General features: G+C 41.9%; 1 protein-coding gene and 1 long non-coding RNA gene across 4 annotated transcripts in view; one reads left to right on the top strand and one right to left on the bottom strand.

Moving 5' to 3' along the window:
- The window catches only part of BMS1 (BMS1 ribosome biogenesis factor), a 51,632-nt gene that overhangs the window by 7,380 nt on the left and 26,992 nt on the right, over positions 1 to 17,260 (top strand). The window contains exons 1-4 of one of the 3 annotated variants that reach the window (XM_084904759.1): positions 9,563 to 9,620; positions 11,098 to 11,301; positions 11,913 to 12,103; positions 13,375 to 13,454. In XM_084904759.1, coding sequence (XP_084760885.1) covers positions 11,126 to 11,301; positions 11,913 to 12,103; positions 13,375 to 13,454 — 447 coding nt within the window. In that variant the 5' untranslated portion in view covers positions 9,563 to 9,620; positions 11,098 to 11,125. Of the gene's footprint in view, positions 1 to 9,562; positions 9,621 to 9,641; positions 11,001 to 11,097; positions 11,302 to 11,912; positions 12,104 to 13,374; positions 13,455 to 17,260 lie in introns of those variants that run through there. The other 2 variants (XM_084904760.1, XM_084904761.1) reach the window with 2 other exon arrangements.
- Positions 4,619 to 9,475, bottom strand: LOC311632858. The gene is made up of 3 exons (XR_014796842.1): positions 8,943 to 9,475; positions 5,528 to 5,685; positions 4,619 to 4,989 (listed from the first exon to the last, which is right to left on the bottom strand). It is a non-coding gene; the product is annotated as an uncharacterized lncRNA (long non-coding RNA).

The following is a 17,260-nucleotide window of genomic DNA, read 5'->3' as shown; positions in this document are numbered from 1 at the left end:
GTAATAAATACTCAACACTCATTACTTTTTAATTATTTTATAACTAGAGGCTGGTCCACAAAATTCGTGCATGTGGGGTGGGGAGGGAGGGTTGTCAGGTCCCTCAACCCGACCTGCACCTTCTCCAATCTGGGACCCCTTGGGGGATGTCTGACTACCTGTTTAGGCCTGAGTGGGATTAGGCCTAAACCTGCAGTCGGGCATCCCTCTCACAATCCAGGACCTCTGGCCTCTAACTGCTCACCTGCCTGCCTGCCTAATTGCCCCTAACTGCTCTGTCTGGTCACCCCTAACTGCTCTCCCCTGCCAGCCTGATCCCCCTAACTACCTCTGCCTCGGCCCCCGCCACCGTGGCTTTGTCTGGAGGGGAGATCTAATTAGCATATTACCCTTTTATTAGTATAGATATTTTGCTATTCTTTAAGTTACTTATATTATTGAGTCTGCATGGAGAAAATACTGAGTAATGGTGTGCAAATGCACATTTCTTTCCACTTCTACATTCAGTACCATCATGTTGGTAGCTTGGCTTTAGTGTGAGTATTTATACAATGGAAATTGGGAAACTACAAATTAGTTATTTTCTTAGATAACCTATTGTCAAGTATTTACCGGCACACCACTATGGATATAAGAAAATATATTTGGAAGAGTTAAAGTGAAAACAACATGCTTTTTCTCCTATTTCCTGACATAAATACATGACTGTTATCATTGCTGAACTGCCTCTTCAATAAAGAAGATAAAATATGTTTCTATGAGGTTTTTAACCACCTCTGCATCATTTCTATCCTCAATACTACCAAGTCTCTTTAGAGTACGGCCAGTATATGTTATTATATAGCCACATCACCTACCTTTCCTCATCTATGAACGAGTATGGTCATTATTACTGAACTACTTCCATTAAAAAGCCAAATATTTTTCTGAGTTTTTTAAAGCAGCCTCTTGGTCAGTCAATACTGTAAATGCTGTTGTGATATATAAATTCTACAAAGATTAATATTTGTTGTAAACAGTAATACTGTACTGTACAAATAAAAAAATAGTGGTATTTAATGAAATACCTTTCATAGTCTTGGTATTTCATTGCTGTATCTATTTAGGCTTGATATGTGTAACCTGAGTTGTATGTAATCTAGGAATTACATGTTTTTCATATTATATAGTGTCATATACTGTCTCTTTTGCCTTTGTTCAATTGTTTCCTATGATTCCTTGAAACATATTGATAAACACTTACAGAGACTCTATTTCTTACTTTTTGGGCTCTGTTTTGTCTTTGTCTATCCCTCACCCAGATAATATAAGGGTAAATCCAGATCAGTCTGAGTTAGTCATGGATATGCTAATGATTTTGTTGGTTGATATGTGAGATATGAGATGATTGGGAAATATTATGTAGTGCTTCTGGGAAAGATCTCAGCAATCAAATATTGTCATGACATGAGAAGAGATTGTCGCTATTGTAATGGACTTTTTCATGTCTGTATGGTATATCAAATTATAGTTTATGGATCTAAAGGGCCATAGCTCAAAGATAACAGCACACGAGATGAGTAAACCCTGGCTTTAAGATATGCAACTCTATATGGACCTTCTATGAGGACTAATATTACTGTGATAATAATGGTTTCTCATTTATTCTTAGGGCTATTCCTTAGCTGAAGGCATTCCCCCCAATAGAGATGAATTCTTTTCTAAGTGTTTATAGTCTATACAGTGAATTTGGGGGGAAATTATTTCTTTTTTTAAATATACTTTTTTATTGATTTCAGAGAGGAAAGGAGAGGGACAAAGAAACATCAGTGATGAGAGAATCATTGATTGACTGCCTCCTGCATGCCCTCTACTGGAGATCAAGCCCGCAATCCAAGCATGTGGCCTTGATTGGAATCAAACCCAGGACCCTTCAGTCCACAGGCTGATGCTCTATCCACTTAGCCAAACCAGCTAGGGCAAATTATTTTTTTTAAAAAAAGATATTTTTTATTGATTTCAGAGAGGAAGGAGAGGGAAAGATAGATGAGACAGATCTATGGTGAGAGAGAATTATTGATCAGCACACCTCACACAGGATTGAGCCCACAACCAGGGCATGCGCCCTGACCAATAATCAAACTGAGACCTCCTGGTTCATAAGTTGACGCTCAACCACTGAGCCATGCTGGTCGGGCTGGGGAAGAATTCTTTCTTTTGACAAATTAATATGGGGTAGGTCTTGTGTCAGCATGGTTCTGGTGAAAAACAATTCTAGAAGATTTTAATAGCAGACTTACAGTGGACCACAAACAAGGGCTATTGAATCACCTAGAGACTAGCATCATAGGAAGCCTTCACTATTCTAAATCCTAAAGGGTCAAAGGATGAAAGCAAGTGTTACCAGAGCCCAGTGAGACTTGCTCTCATGGAGGGGCCACCTCCAGAACTGTGACGCCAAGTTGCTGGTGTCTCCTTAGGGAGAACCTAAGCAGATGCCATCTGCAGATAAGCCCCAGAGGGCACAGAGAAGCCGGTTGGAGCCAATGGAGAACAAGCAGCTCAGTGTTTCTTAATTCTTGTAAATTCCTATGTAAAGGCTCAGTATTAGAAATGTATTCTCCTAGTTGAGAGTTGTGTTTTTCCTTTGTTGTCACAGTAAATTCCTTTTGGAACTGAGTCCTGTGGTAGGTATGTCTCTCCTTTAATGTGTGTGAAGCAGACATGTATAATTGCATTATTCATATATCCGTCTGTAGTGTTTCTTGCTATATGTGGTGTGAGGTAAGCAGCTCTCTATTCTTCCAAATAATCCAGTTGTTCCTGCAGTTTAATTCACCTTTATTCTTTCTGGTACAGCATTTTTATTACATCTTTGCAGGACATTTGAGCCTGTCCAAAACATCCATTGAGACATTGGTCCATGCCAAAAGGTCCTTGATATTTGGTCCTGTCCAAAATGCCCATTGAGACATTTGGCCCATGATTCATTAAATAATAATTTAAATTTGTTAAAATTTTGTTATTTTTATTATGATGAATTTGGGGTTTCATATTTATTCTTGTTTTTCTTTGCCATGGAGTTTGGCAGAGTTACTCTGTAAAGTCCATGAGCAATCGCTCTAAAGAATATACCAACCTGCCTGGCTCAGTGGGTTGAGCACTGTCCCACGTACCCACAGGTTGCTGGTTCAGTTCCTGGTCAGGGAGTATGCCTGGGTGTGGGCTCAATCCCTGGTAGTGCTGTGCAGGAGGCAGCCGATCAATGATTCTTTATCATCAGTGTTTCTGTCCTCTCCCTCTGCCTTCCTCTTTCTGAAAAACCAATAAAAACATTTTTTAAAAGAATATATCAACCTGATTATTGATTTTATATTTGTTATATCTGTTAACAATTTTGTTTATACAGATTTTATTTTGTTGGTATCATTGTTAAACTGGTGGCTATATTTGAGTGTGATCACCAGAAACCTGGCTGGTAACTTTATAGCTTTGCTGTTTATCTTAAAACACTTGAATAAATTGAAGGATAATACACCATCATCAGCTTTGAAATTTGCTGTGCCACCCGTCCACTGTGTGGTTTGTCCTATGATCAGCCTTCAGTACTGATCTGTATACATTCCAAGTTTCTGATAGAATTCTTGGTTGGAGCTTCTGGTCTGCTGCCTGTTACACCTTCCACAGAGGTACCCTCTCTCAACAAAATCTATTAGGTTATTAAACTTACTTTTGCATTCTCCACAATGTACTGAAGTTTTATTTACATTCCCCAAGGCACAAAGGGAAGTCCAGGCAACATAGATGCAGTTACCGGAGTCACTTTGTATTGTCATTTACTTGCAAAATAAGTATCCTTTTCTGTACTTGCATTTGGTAGTAGTCAAACAGCATTCATGTTTGCAATCTCAAAAAATCCAGCATGCACAATGAAGGGTTAATGTGATTTCATTCCGGTGCAAATATATGTAAGCGACTACTTGTCTTCTCTTTGTTAGGGCATGAATCAATGTCATAGTGTAACCCAGTGCTACACCATGCACAGTAAATAACTGTTGGTGCTGTCTTGAAGGTGCCATCATTGAATAATGTGATACTCACACTTAAATATTGTCCAAAATTGTGTAAATAAGAATTCTTTTCAACTTCTTCAGGGTTTTCTTACTTCCCTTTCAATGCCAGCTTTCTGCTGTTTTTCTTCCCCATCTTGATTGTTATCCAAATCCTGATTAGTTGTGCATCAGGCATTGCAGTCTCTCCCACCTACACAGCATGAATACCTTTCACCACTGTTTTGTTAAACAAATGGAGTGGCAACAAAATCATTATAATGTAGTATTTGGCTTTTCTTTATGTGAATATATTTCTGCCATATGTATGGAGAATTTTAAAATAAAGATGCCATATGCCCGAGCTGGTTTGGCTCTGGATAGAGCATCAGCATGTGGACTAAAGGGTCATGGGTTCGATTCCAGTCAAGGGCACATGCCTGGATTGTGGGCTCAATTCCCAGTGTGGCACATGCAGGACACAGCTAATCAGTGATTCTCTTTCATCAATGATTTTTTTTATCTCTCTCCCTTCTCTAAAATAAAAAATTAAAAAATTAAAAAAAATATATATATATATATATATTGGCCTGGGTCAACAATCATTTTTTATTTTTAAAAAATATTTTACTGATTTTTTACAAAGAGGGAGAGGGATACAAGTTAGAAACATCGATGAGAGAGAAATATCACCCACCTGCTTCCTGCACACCCCCTACTAGGGGATGAGCTGGCAACCAAGGTACATGCCCTTGACTGAAATCAAACCTGGGACCCTTACAGTCCGCGGGCTGATGCTCTATCCACTGAGCCAAACCAGTTAAGGCACAACGGTCATTTCTTGAATGCTCAATCCTTGTGGGGTGCAAGGCCAGGGAAGAGAAGAATGATGACAAGCTGAAACAGGTAACTGGCTACGCACAGAGGTTTCATGAGCAACGGTGTGACACCTGGGCAAAGACTGTGAGAAGAGAAGAGAAAGAGAAAAGAGGCAATAGAGTACAGCTGTCTGCTTCCTTGCTTTGTATGGTTTTATTCATAGTTTGTATCAGCTGGTTTCTGAAAAATATATTTTTTAAAAAGCAGTAGAAAGTAAAACAAAGGATGGTTCTTTGAAAAAAAAGTGAATAAAATTGATAAACTCCTGACATTAAATAAATGCGTGTGTGTGTGTGTATACACACATATTGAATGACACCAAAGACCTCTCAGATGTTAGGTAGATAAAAAAAAGAAATACTACAAAAAATGAGAATACTACAAACAACTTCAGCATACACATTTAAAAACTTGAATGAAAAAGAACAATTTCTCAAAAACCACAAGCAACCAAAATTCACCCAAGATGAAATAATTGCAATAAAAACTTACATTCACACAGAAATCTGGACATGAATGTTTACAGCAGCTCTTTATAATTACAAAAAGTGAACCTCAACCAAGACCTCCTACAACATTTAAAAAAATAAACCTAAAAAAAAATAAAAATTATAGCCCACCTGGTGTGGTTCAGCCAGTGACTCAGGAACAAGAGGTCGCTGGTTGGATTCTCAGTCAGGGCACATGCCCCGGTTGTGGCCTTGATCCTTAAAAGGGGTTTGTGCAGAATGATGTTTCTCTCTCATTGATGTGTCTGTCTAACCCTCTCCCTCACTCTCTAAAAATCAATAAAAAACATATTTAAAATAATTTTAGATTTCACATAAAGTTGAAATGATAATAGCAGACAGGTTTTGTGTACCATCCACCAAATTACCATTAATAGTTACATCTTATGTAACAATATAAAACCAGAATATTAGCATTCGCACAAAGCTAATTGGATGCATTTAATCACATGTAACCTCCACCTCAATCAAGCTAAAGAACTATTCCATTAACATAAAGATCTCTTTCATAAAGATCTCTTTATAATCACACATAATTCATAATTAAACCCATTTTGACAAAGAAATATATGAAACTAGTTGGTTTTCCTGGTGAATTCTACCAAATATTTAAAGAACAAATAGCACCAATTCTACACACTTTCTTCCAAAAAATACAAAAGAAAGCAACATTTCCCAATCTACAAGGAGTGGCCAGATTATTATGATCTCAATGCATATTAATCTGGCCACTCAGTGTATACCTTACATAATAAAAGGCTAATATGCAAATTGTCCCCTCGACCACGAGTTCAACCAGGAGTCAAAGAATTATAGGACATGACACCAAAAACACAATGTTTTAAAAGTTGATAACTTTAGCTGGAAAAAAAATATTGTGAAGAAAACAAAAAGCCAAGATACTGATTTGGAAATATACTTGCAAATCCCTTTCCATCACAGGACTTATATTCAGAATATATAAAGAACCGCAGAACTCAACAAAACTCAAGTAAAACGTACAAAAAAATTAACAGAGACTTCTGGTCAAGATGGTGGTGTAGGTAAATGCAGTTACTGGAATCCTCTCACAACCACATCAAAATGAAAATAAACTACAAAACAATCATTCAGAAATGCCTGAAGTCTAGCTGAACTGAAGTCCTACAATTAGGGATCTAAAAAAGAAGCCACATTGAGACTGGTAGGAGGGGTGAAGATATGGAATCAAGCTTGTCCCGCAACCACATGTGCCAGATAAAAATCAGAAGGTATATCTTGGCTGTAGAGCACCCCCCTGAGGAACCCTAGCGCCACACTAAATATCCCCCCCCCCCAGCCCAGGGTTCCAGTGGCAGGATGAGAAAAACCCTATAATTTCTGGCTTTAAATACCAGTGGGTTGGGTGACTGAAGGAGATGGAAGCTGAGAGGAATTGAGGCTGCTAGAGTCCCAAGCACTTCCTCTTAAAGGGCCTTTGTACTGACTCGGACTTGCTCCCTCTGAACTCTAGCACTGGGGCAGCAGCTCCAAAGGCACAAGGGACATATGGGGAGGAACTGAATTTTCCAGCATTAGGGCAAGAGCTGGAGGGGCAGCTTTCTGTCAGACAAAAGTGCTGGCAGAGACACTAGTTCCCTTGATAAGCCCTCCCCCTACAAAGCCCTTAGGGAGGCGCCATATCTGAGTCTCCATCAACCTGGCTCATACTGTTGGCCCTGCCCCCTTGATCCCCTGAGGCTACCCATGTTGTTTCCAGTAGCTTTTCTATACAAACTGCCAATCTTAGCTCCTGCTGTGGACTTTCCTGAAAATCTCTTAAAGGTTCACAAATTGCAAACAAGCAGCATCTAGCCTTGGCATGCCTCGTACCTCTCACTAAGAGGCCTCAGGCCTGGAACTAATGCAGCCAGTATTGGTTCCCATCTTGGACTCTCCTGGGCACCTGCAAGCCCAGCACAAGTAGCAGCCATCTGCAGATCACTGTCCAGCCCGTGCTGGGTGGCCCCAGTCAGGGCACAGGTGGTGGCTGACCTTGCACCTCCCAGGAGGCTTAGAGTCAGTGCACCCAGTGGAGTGAAAGATTAAACAAAGGCCACTGAGAAGGAAAACCCAGGTCTGTAGATGGTGTGCGGAGAGCAAAGTGAATCTAAGAGAGAATAGGAGAAACCGGAAAATATACTGACAATTCTTTAGTGAAGTTTTGCTACAAAGAAACACGGAGAAAAGGTATAGGAAATGGGGTAAAGAGGAGTTTATTTTAAGATGAAATAACTGCATGTTGTATGATGAGGGGAATACTCTAGCAAAAACTGATGGTGTCGGGGAGAGAACAGACTGGCTAGAGTGATGCCCTGGACACAGGTAGCTCATCTACAGTAACGGGCAGGGGACAGAGGGAGGCATTGGTGGAAATGGTGGTAGAAATCTGCAGCGGTGGGAGTCTCCACTTGCATTTTCTTAGTAAAGTAGGATGGAAGGGGAAGGTGATGGGAAGGACTGAAGAGAGGTGTGAGATCCTCATTTGGAAGAATGGCACAGAGCAAGCAATGTTGGAATTATTGAAGTGAGGGCAGTCAGGATGCTTCTGTTTTCCTCTAGCCACATTTAGCTGCACTGCTGTCATATGTAGATGGAGAATTGGGTTTCTCCAGGGTTCTCATTTTACCAAGCAGATACGATGAGGTGACTAGATGAGGGAGTTAAGCTCCTCATAAAGGATGACCATGAGTTTAAGCTAGCAGCACACTAGGGAGGGAGAACTCATCAAGGGAGGAACTAGTAAGAGGTGAGTTGGAGATACTAGTTTACAGGAGTTTTGGTTTAGGAGCATTAGAGGGAATAACTTAGAAACATAGGAAGCGGTCATCAGAGTGGGGTGCTTCCGGGGTTGCAGACTTTAGACTTGACATGTTCTAGGGTAGGGGTGTCGAACTCAATCAGAGAAGGGGCCAAAATCTAAAATCCAGCCTAAATTGCGGGCCGATTGGTTTACTGAACAGTCATAAACTGACAATGTCATAAACCGACAGCGGAGTGCAGTGATGACAGCGCGGTGCAGGCCACATTGCAAGGCCTGGCGGGCTGGATTTGGCCCGCGGGCCTTGTGTTTGACACATGTGTTCTAGGGTGTGATCACAGGGCACCGAGGCTGTGCCAGGTTAGAATATAAGAGTGGGACACACGGAGCCAACTAAATGTTAGAAGGATTACTACTTGTATACTGAAATCTCCAAGTATGAGGGCTAGCATTAAAGTTACAAAATCATAAGCTCTTCACAGATGAGGAGGTGTGTGCCCTGGAGGGTAGCCTCCCTGGCATGGCAGTGTATAGTGATGCAGAGCGAATGCCTGAGGATACTGAGGGAGAACTTGAGCTTGCTGTAAAGGGCATCGAGGATAGGGGGTCTCAATTACTACAGTGTGCCTGGTTTTATGAGGCAGATCTAAGTCCTGGAGGTAGGGGTGGCACTGGTAGGATACTGAAAGGAAAACCTCCAAGACCAGAGGGGGATACAAACTCTGTAGGCAAAGGCATCTAGCTCACCCGAAATGGGCTCAGATGAATCCACAGCAGCCCTTGCGGGTGGGAATGGGCAAACCTGTGCTAGAAGACAATGGCAAGAAGCTGCATTCTCCCATGGCAAGTCCTTTCCCAGGATCAGAGGAAGGCCGAGGCAGTCCACTTCGGGTCAGTGGGTCCCTGCCCTGAGTCTGCTGCTCCTGGCAAGAGAATTACAGCACGCCCGGAGCCCGAGACCCGCCAGGCGCCCTCCTCCCTAAGGCGGAGCGAGAGGTCGAGCCACAGCGGCTCCTCACCTCACCCTCCACCCCCACCCCGTGATATCCCACCAGGCCCGCCGTGGATGGCAAGGGGACTCCGGTGACCAGAACTGTTACTTCCTGCGTTTGCCCCGCAGCGAGGAACGGTGTCAGGCCGCACTGTGGCCACGGCCTCCGGGGTCGCTGGGGCATTCGCAGCGCACGCAGGTCGGAAACCCAGAAGAGTAAATAGTTTTAGCTCAGGGCCGCAGCCCCCGGAGATCGGCCGCCTCCGCTAGCCAATCACAAGCCTTCCTTGCGGCTCTCCCCGGAAAGTCTTCCCCCAGCCGGTCTCTTTCTTCGGTCCCCGCCTTGTTTCCGGCCGGCGGGTGGAGTGGGTGCGCAGACCGCATTTCCGGTTCCGGCGCGGGCCACGCGGGGTGAGCGGCGGCGCTGTGAGCTGGTAAGCGCCGTGGACAGGGGCAGGGGGCGGTGGCGGGGGCTCCGGGAGCTTCGCGAGCCGAGAGCGCGGGCAGGTCCTCGTTCGGTCTCGGGCAGCCTGCCCCCGGGGAGTCCCTGAGGCGCTGGGCAGGCACCGTTCGTACCTCCTGGGAAGTGCACCTTAGTGGTTGGGGGAGTGGCTAAGGAATTCGCGTTGCCTGGACCCGGAGAGAGGGGGCCCGGAGAGCGGGAGGGCTTTTCACTGCGGCGTAATCCTGGCCGGTGACAGGCCTGAGCCAGGCCCGTTAATTCCAGAAAGTGTTTCCTCTCTCTCCACCTAACCGCCACCCCAAAGGATAAAGGCATCAAGCACATGCAAGTTCGAAACCAAAGTCCAGCTGAGTAGAAAAATCATGTCGTGAAATCACACAGCTGTTTAGTGTCAAAGTGCTCCTAGAACCCAGCTCTCCTAACTCCCGATTAATAATTCTTGACGTTATGCTGGTATATGTGGACTTTCTATTCCGCTGTGTGTGGGGGAATCGGACCGATCTCCCACAATGCACCTTCTGCTGTGGCCCTGACTGCATGGCTCTGGAGACATTAGTTTGGAATTCCTCCACTAGTCATCTAATGGTGGCCATCTCCTGGCACAGTGCCTAGCACATCATAGGCAGACACGGATATTTATTGAACGGAAGTTATCTCAATCTACAATAGTACCTTCATTGGATGACTTGATTGCCCATTCCCCTTTTTTTGTATGCAGCCAGACTTCCTTAAAAAAAAAAAACTTAATCCAGTGGTTCCCAGTTTATGGGCCATGAATTTCTGGGATGCTCAGAAATCCAGAGGGTTTCTGCAGATGTGTGGTCTTCCAGGCATCATCCACAACCAGTCATCTCACACTAGTAGATATTACTATTTCTTAAGTGTATGCGGGTCTTTATAATTTAAAAATTGTACAATATCAAACTAAAAGTAATACTGCTATCATGTTGGGGGTTATTAAAATGCTTTAATTTTTTAAATAAAATCTCTTTAAAATATTTTAAGTTTGGAAGCCACTTTATTAGTTCAGTTGCTATTTAGAGCTGAGCTGTCCAAATAGTCTAGTCAAATATGACTATTTAAATTTAGAATTAATTAAAATAAAATGTCAATTTCTCAGTTTCACTTGGTACATTTTAAGTTCCTTAGGCACATGTGGCTAGTGACTACCGTGTTAAAAATGAGTAGAAAAATAAGTAGTAGAATGTTTCCATCGTTGCAGAAATGGACAATGCTAATGCAAAGACTTAAGATGAATAGATAGTAATCTAAGCAGAGGTAACTAATTTATAGCAGAGCAGTGAAATTTGGCATATTAAGTAGTCCCTACCCTTCTTGGGTGAACATATATGTAAGTATCTCTTTTTAAAGAAATAAATTTACCGTTTTTCTCTGGGTATAGTTTGGATTGTAAAATGCTTCCTCCACCCCCACCTTATTCAATGTAGGTTACTTGTGAATTGGTAAAGAGCCACCATGGAGACCAAGGACCAGAAGAAACACAGGAAGAAAAACAGTGGGCCCAAAGCTGAGAAGAAAAAGAAACGGCATCTGCAAGACCTCCAGCTCGGCGATGAGGAAGATGCCCGGAAGAGAAACCCCAAAGCTTTTGCGGTCCAGTCGGCCGTGCGGATGGCTCGATCCTTTCACAGGTATGTTTAGCTAGGTACTTCTAGTGGTTCTTTCTTTTTTTTTTTTTTTTCTGTAAATAATATATTTTTATTGATTTCAGAGAGGAAGGGAGAGGGAGAGATAGGGACATCAATGATGAGAGAGAATCATTGATCAGCTGCCTCCTGCACACCTGCCACTGGGGATGGAGCCCACAGCCCAGGCATGTGCCCTGACCAGGAATGGAACCAGTGATCGTCAGGTTTAACCACTGCCCGGGCTAAACATTAGTGAATTATATTCTCCCAGTAGAAGAGCCAAATCTAACTCGATAGCCTCTGCTCTTATTCATTATTCATTATGATATACTGCCTCTATGTTTGTTTGTTTTTTTCCTCTTTAAACTAATGTAATCAACTAATAAAGCAATAAGATTTAAGGTTTGTATAGTTTTCAACATTTTTTTACTGTTAAAGTTAATCTGTTTTTCTATTTACTAAAGTGGTTATTTGGATTGGCGCCAATAGTTTTAACATGTTTATTGTATCTATATATTGTCTGTTCTGCTCTCCTTAAAATCTTTACATACAGGAATACTGCCTTTTAAATTTTGAAAATGAATTTATTTATTTATTTATTTATTAACAAATAGGACTCAGGATTTGAAGACAAAAAAGCATCATATTCCAGTGGTTGATCGAACTCCACTAGAGCCCCCACCAATAGTGGTGGTGGTGATGGGGCCTCCAAAAGTTGGCAAGAGCACTTTGATCCAGTGCCTCATTCGGAACTTCACCAGGCAGAAGCTAACAGAGATCCGAGGCCCTGTGACAATTGTGTCAGGTAGGCGGTGCTGCCCAGACTGACATGCAGGTGGTGTCGTCTGAGAAGCATGCATGTCCTTGTTGAAATTTGTTTTCCCCTCTGGTAAATGCTAAAGTAATATTGTCACTTCATGTTACCTCTCTTGTAGTTTTACTAAGTTGGCTGTAATTTCAGAAAAAGATAAATTCCTCGAGATAATAATGATACAGATGTATACCTTATTCTGACTGCAGTATGGGTTTGCTAGGATGCTCCTCTGAAAGGCTTGCTGGCCTGGACAGGCTGGCGTGGTCATGGTGAGCACCTTCAGTGAACAGATAGCAAGTATTTCCCTTTCTTGTGGAAGTAACAGAGTTTTCCTCTTTCCTGTAAGATTTATCTGCTTTGGAAGATGGTGACCTTTCTAAATTTGAGGGAAGATGAAACTAATTCCCAAAATGACAGTGGTAGAATCTGAACTTTCTCATTATAGCAACAATAAGCATGGGTCCACTTCCATCTGGATTTTTTGTCTTATAAGTGTATAGTTGGCTTTTTGTATCCCTAGGTTTCACTCTGCAGAGTCAACCAACTGTGGATTGAAAAGAGTGTTTTTCATCTGTGGTTGGTAATCTGCATATGCGAAGGCCAACTCGATGCATTGTTATGAGTCATTTTATGTAAAGCAGTTGAGCCCCTTTGGCTTTTGATATCCACGGGGATCCTGGAACCAATCCCTGCTGATACCAAAGGACAACTCAAATTTTGGGGGAGTCAAAGATTATATGCAATTTTCTACTGCACAAGAGTTGGCATCCCTAACTCCCTCATTGTTCAAGGGTCAGCTATAGTTGGACTGAGGCTTCTCTTTGTCTTTAAGACAGTTTTGTAATGGTGATGATTTCTTTACACTTATTTTAGAAATGATTGTTCCACGAACATTCTGTTGTATTAGGTTTGAGGATTTTTTTAGCTATAGTGGGAACACAGGAAGCTTTGATAGAGATAGAAGCGCTGGCCCATTACTGAACAGCAGGATCAGGGTCATCATGAAATCCACTTGTCTGTCCATTCTAGTCAGGATTGTACCTGTTTGAGCACTTGATTCATTTGAGTAGTCTTGATATTTTAAAATTAGAGAACATAGCAAGAAAACCAAGATGAAATATACCTTATCAATTTTCTCCTATAAAGTGAATTTCTGGCATACTGCTTATAAGTGTATAAGGTGCTTGATGCAGTTAAAAATGTTAATTAGCATTAATAGATATATTTTTTCAAAAGTACAATTTTCATCTTTTCACTTAAAGGTAAAAAGCGCAGACTCACCATTATTGAATGTGGATGTGACATTAACATGATGATTGACCTGGCTAAAGTAGCAGATTTGGTAAGTTAGTGTGGGCAGTGGGTTTCTGACGGGGACTTAGAGCAGGTTGTGGGTTATTTATCTCGTGTTGAAGAGAAGAAAGGCTTACGGTTTTTAAGGAAGTGGTGAGTGTTATGAGGGATGCAATAGATGTACTTGATAATGATGGTCATAATAATTTATGCATAATATAGATGCATAAATATGTACATGAAACAGTAGTAATGGTCCATTTCTTGGACCCTTAGTGGGCACTGTGCTAACAGCTTTCTACAAATATAGCTCATCTAATCCCCTAGAATGCCTTAGAGGTAAATAGTTATTACTTATCTCCAATTTCGATGGAATCAAGACTCCCAGAAGTTAAATGATTTGTCAGAGGGTGGGAACTCTCCTCTTAGATGATGCCAGAACCTCCGTTCTAAGTGATTATGATAAAACAAATCTCTGGGTTGCCCATGAGAAGTTGTCAGAGTCTAAAATAAAACATCTCTACAGTATTCAGCATATGGAAACTGCAGCCTCCATTGCATTTACAGAAATGTTACTGTGCAAAAATAAAGCCTCCACCCCCCAAAAAAAATTAAGCCATATTGCTTAGAAAATGTGTGGTAATAGATAGATACCTTGTTGTTTGGGGGTTTTTTTCATTCAACTTTCTGGATAGCTGTTTGGTGAGAGAGCTAAAAATTTTATTCTTTAGCCCAGGAAATCCTCTGAAATGAAAAATAATTTAATACGATGTTATGGCTATCCCATTTTAATATCAGAAAGATAAATACTATTCAAATTTTCAACATGTAATGCTACCATTAATAAAAATATTATCAGCACAGAATAGTATAAACTTATTAAATCTTACACAAATGAAATGATTGAAAGCTTAGCAAATGAGTCATTAGTTTCTCTTTTATGTAAAATACTAGAGGCCCAGTGCATGAAACTCGTGCATGGGGTGAAGGTGGGGGTGTCCCCTCAGCCCAGCCTGCTCCCTCTCCAATCCGGGACCCCTCGAGGGGTGTCCAACTGCCAAATATCCCTTTTACAATCTGGGACCACTGGCTCCTAACTGCTCACCTGCCTGCCTGCCTGATCACACCTAACTGCCCCTCCTGTAGGCATAATTGCCCCCCACCCCCAACGACCTGATTGCCCCTTAGTGCCCCCTTACCTTCCTGGTCGTACTTTACTGCACCCCCTGCCAGCATGATCATTCCTAGCTGCCTCCCCCGCCCCCCTGCCAGCCTGATTGCCCTTCACTACCCTCCTCTGCTGGCCTGGTTGCACCTCATGGCCCCCTCTACCCCCCTGCAAGTCTGGTCACCCCCAACTGCCCCTCTTGTGGGCCTGGTAGCCCCATCAGCCTGCTGCTCTGTTGTTTGGTTGCCCCTCACTAACCCCCCTGCAGCCTGGTCGCCCACACAGCCTGTTTGGTCGACCAATTTTGGATGCCATGGTTGCTTAATCTTTTATATATATAGATTCCAAGTCCTAATTTTATTATTTCAGAGCAGCAGGGGGAGAGAGAGAGAGAGAGAGAGAGAGAGAGAGAGAGAGAGAGAAACATATGTGATGAGAGAGAATAATTGACCAGCACATCTCACACTGGGGATGGAGCCCATAACCCAGGCATGTTCCCTGACCAAAATTGAACCATGACCTTGTGGTTCACAGATTGATGCTTAACACCATGAACCATGCTGGCTGGGCCCAAACCATAATTTATAAAGCATACACATATTAAGAAATAAGCCTTTCCTATACATTTTTAAAAATATATATTTTATTGACTTTTTACAGAGAGGAAGGGAGAGGGATAGAGAGTTAGAAACATCGATGAGAGAATCATCAATCATCTGCTTCTTGCACACCCTCTACTGGGGATGTGCCCGCAACCAAGGTACATGCCCTTGATCGGAATCAAACCTGGGACCCTTCAGTCCGCAGGCTGACTCTCTATCCACTGAGCCAAACCAGTTTCGGTTACTTTTTTTTTTTTTTTTTTTTTTAGTTTAAAAGGGAACACATCAATTTGGTAAAATAGTCAAATCAAACCTGGGACCCTTCAGTCCGCAGGCTGACGCTCTATCCACTGAGCCAAACCAGTTTCGGCTACTTTTTTTTTTTTAGTTTAAAAAGGAACACATCAATTTGGTAAAATATTCAAACTGTACTATTGGGTGCAAACAATGCTTGTTTTCTGTTTCCTTGCTTCTCTCAGTTTCCCTCACAGCGCATCCTTTCAGATAATGTATATACATACACATAATCCCTTTTGAAGCACATGGTGTTTATTATACTCAGGTGCTTTGTGTTTTTTTCACTTAGCATTTCTTGGAGGTAAATAAGTATTGTAGCTCAGCCTTACTAAGTATCGGGTCTAGTAATAATTAATGTCGTTTTCCAACATTCGTTTAAAATCTTGCTTGGCGTTGACTTGTATTGACATAACCTTCAAACACGTATCTACAGAACATGTGAAGTGCAATTAACAAGTTTTGCTTGAAAAAGTTTGTGTTTGGTTTGGTTTTTGTTGCAAAACTAGGGCTATGAAGATGGCGGATGAAGAGCATATTCGGCACTGCATGCTTTACGAGTTCCAATTAGGAAGAAAAGCAAGTGAGGCTGCAAAAAACATCTGTAGTGCTCTTGGTCAAGATGCAGTTAGCGCCAGAAAATGCCAGCATTGGTTTGAGAAATTTCGCGAGGGAAATTTTTCGTTAGATGACAAGAGTGGTCGAGGCCGTGTGTCCAATTTTGATCAAGAAGCTCTTCAAGCTCTTTTGGTGCAAAATCCTCAAATTACCCAACAAGAGCTTGCGGCAACTTTAAATTGTTCACAAAAAACAATTTCCAATCAATTGCGTGCACTTGGCAAAGTCCAAAAGTTTGGAAAATGGGTTCCTCATGAGTTGACCGACAACAACCGTAATCAAAGAGTCACAATTTGCAGTTCGCTCCTCTCTCGTCAAAACCGTTTGCCATTTTTAGAGCAAATTGTTACCGGAGATGAAGAATGGGTGCTGTATGTTAATTTGAAAAGGCGGCCTCAATGGTTGGACAAAAATGAGGCCCCGCAGCCCACGCCAAAACCTGACTTGCATGCAAAAAAAAGTGATGTTGTGTGTTTGGTGGAATTTTAAAGGAATTCTTCATTATGAACTTTTACCATCTACCCAAACCATTACAAGTGCAGTGTATAGTGCCCAATTGGAAAGGTTAGCCCAAGCTTTAAGAGAAAAAGAACCCGCGCTGATTAATCGGAAGGGAGTAATTCTTCACCACGATAACGCACGACCGCATACTGCAAGAATCACTGCTGAAAAACTGCGCCAGTTGGAATGAGAAGTTCTCCCTCAACCTGCATATTCTCCTGATATTGCCCCTTCCGATTACCATTTGTTTCGTTCTTTGCAAAACTTTCTTCTTGGAAAAAAATTTAATAATGAAGAATGCCTCAAAAATGCATTGACCGAATTTTTTGCATCAAAATCACAAGAATTTTACAACAGAGGGATTAAAATGCTTCCTGAGCGTTGGGCACAAGTAGTAGAAAACAACGGCAACTATATTGTTGATTAAATTTTGTTGTATTGTTTAAATAAATTCGATTTAAAAAAGTATTAGAAAACGACATTAATTATTACTAGACCTAATATTTCATTGTGTGTACATAATTTATTTAACCTGGTTTTTGTTGATTGCTCTGCTCTGGGTTGTAGTTTCTGCTGCAACTACTTAACTTTGCAGTTGTACCTTAGAAGCAGGTGTAGAGCTCTGGCCGGTGCTCAGTGGTTAGAGCGTAGGCCCATGGACCAACAGGTCTC

The sequence above is a fragment of the Pipistrellus hanaki genome, assembly GCF_964339955.1.
Source record: "Pipistrellus hanaki genome assembly, chromosome: 14".
In the NCBI taxonomy this organism is placed as follows: domain Eukaryota; kingdom Metazoa; phylum Chordata; class Mammalia; order Chiroptera; family Vespertilionidae; genus Pipistrellus; species Pipistrellus hanaki.
This window is presented reverse-complemented; position numbering and strand designations above follow the sequence as displayed.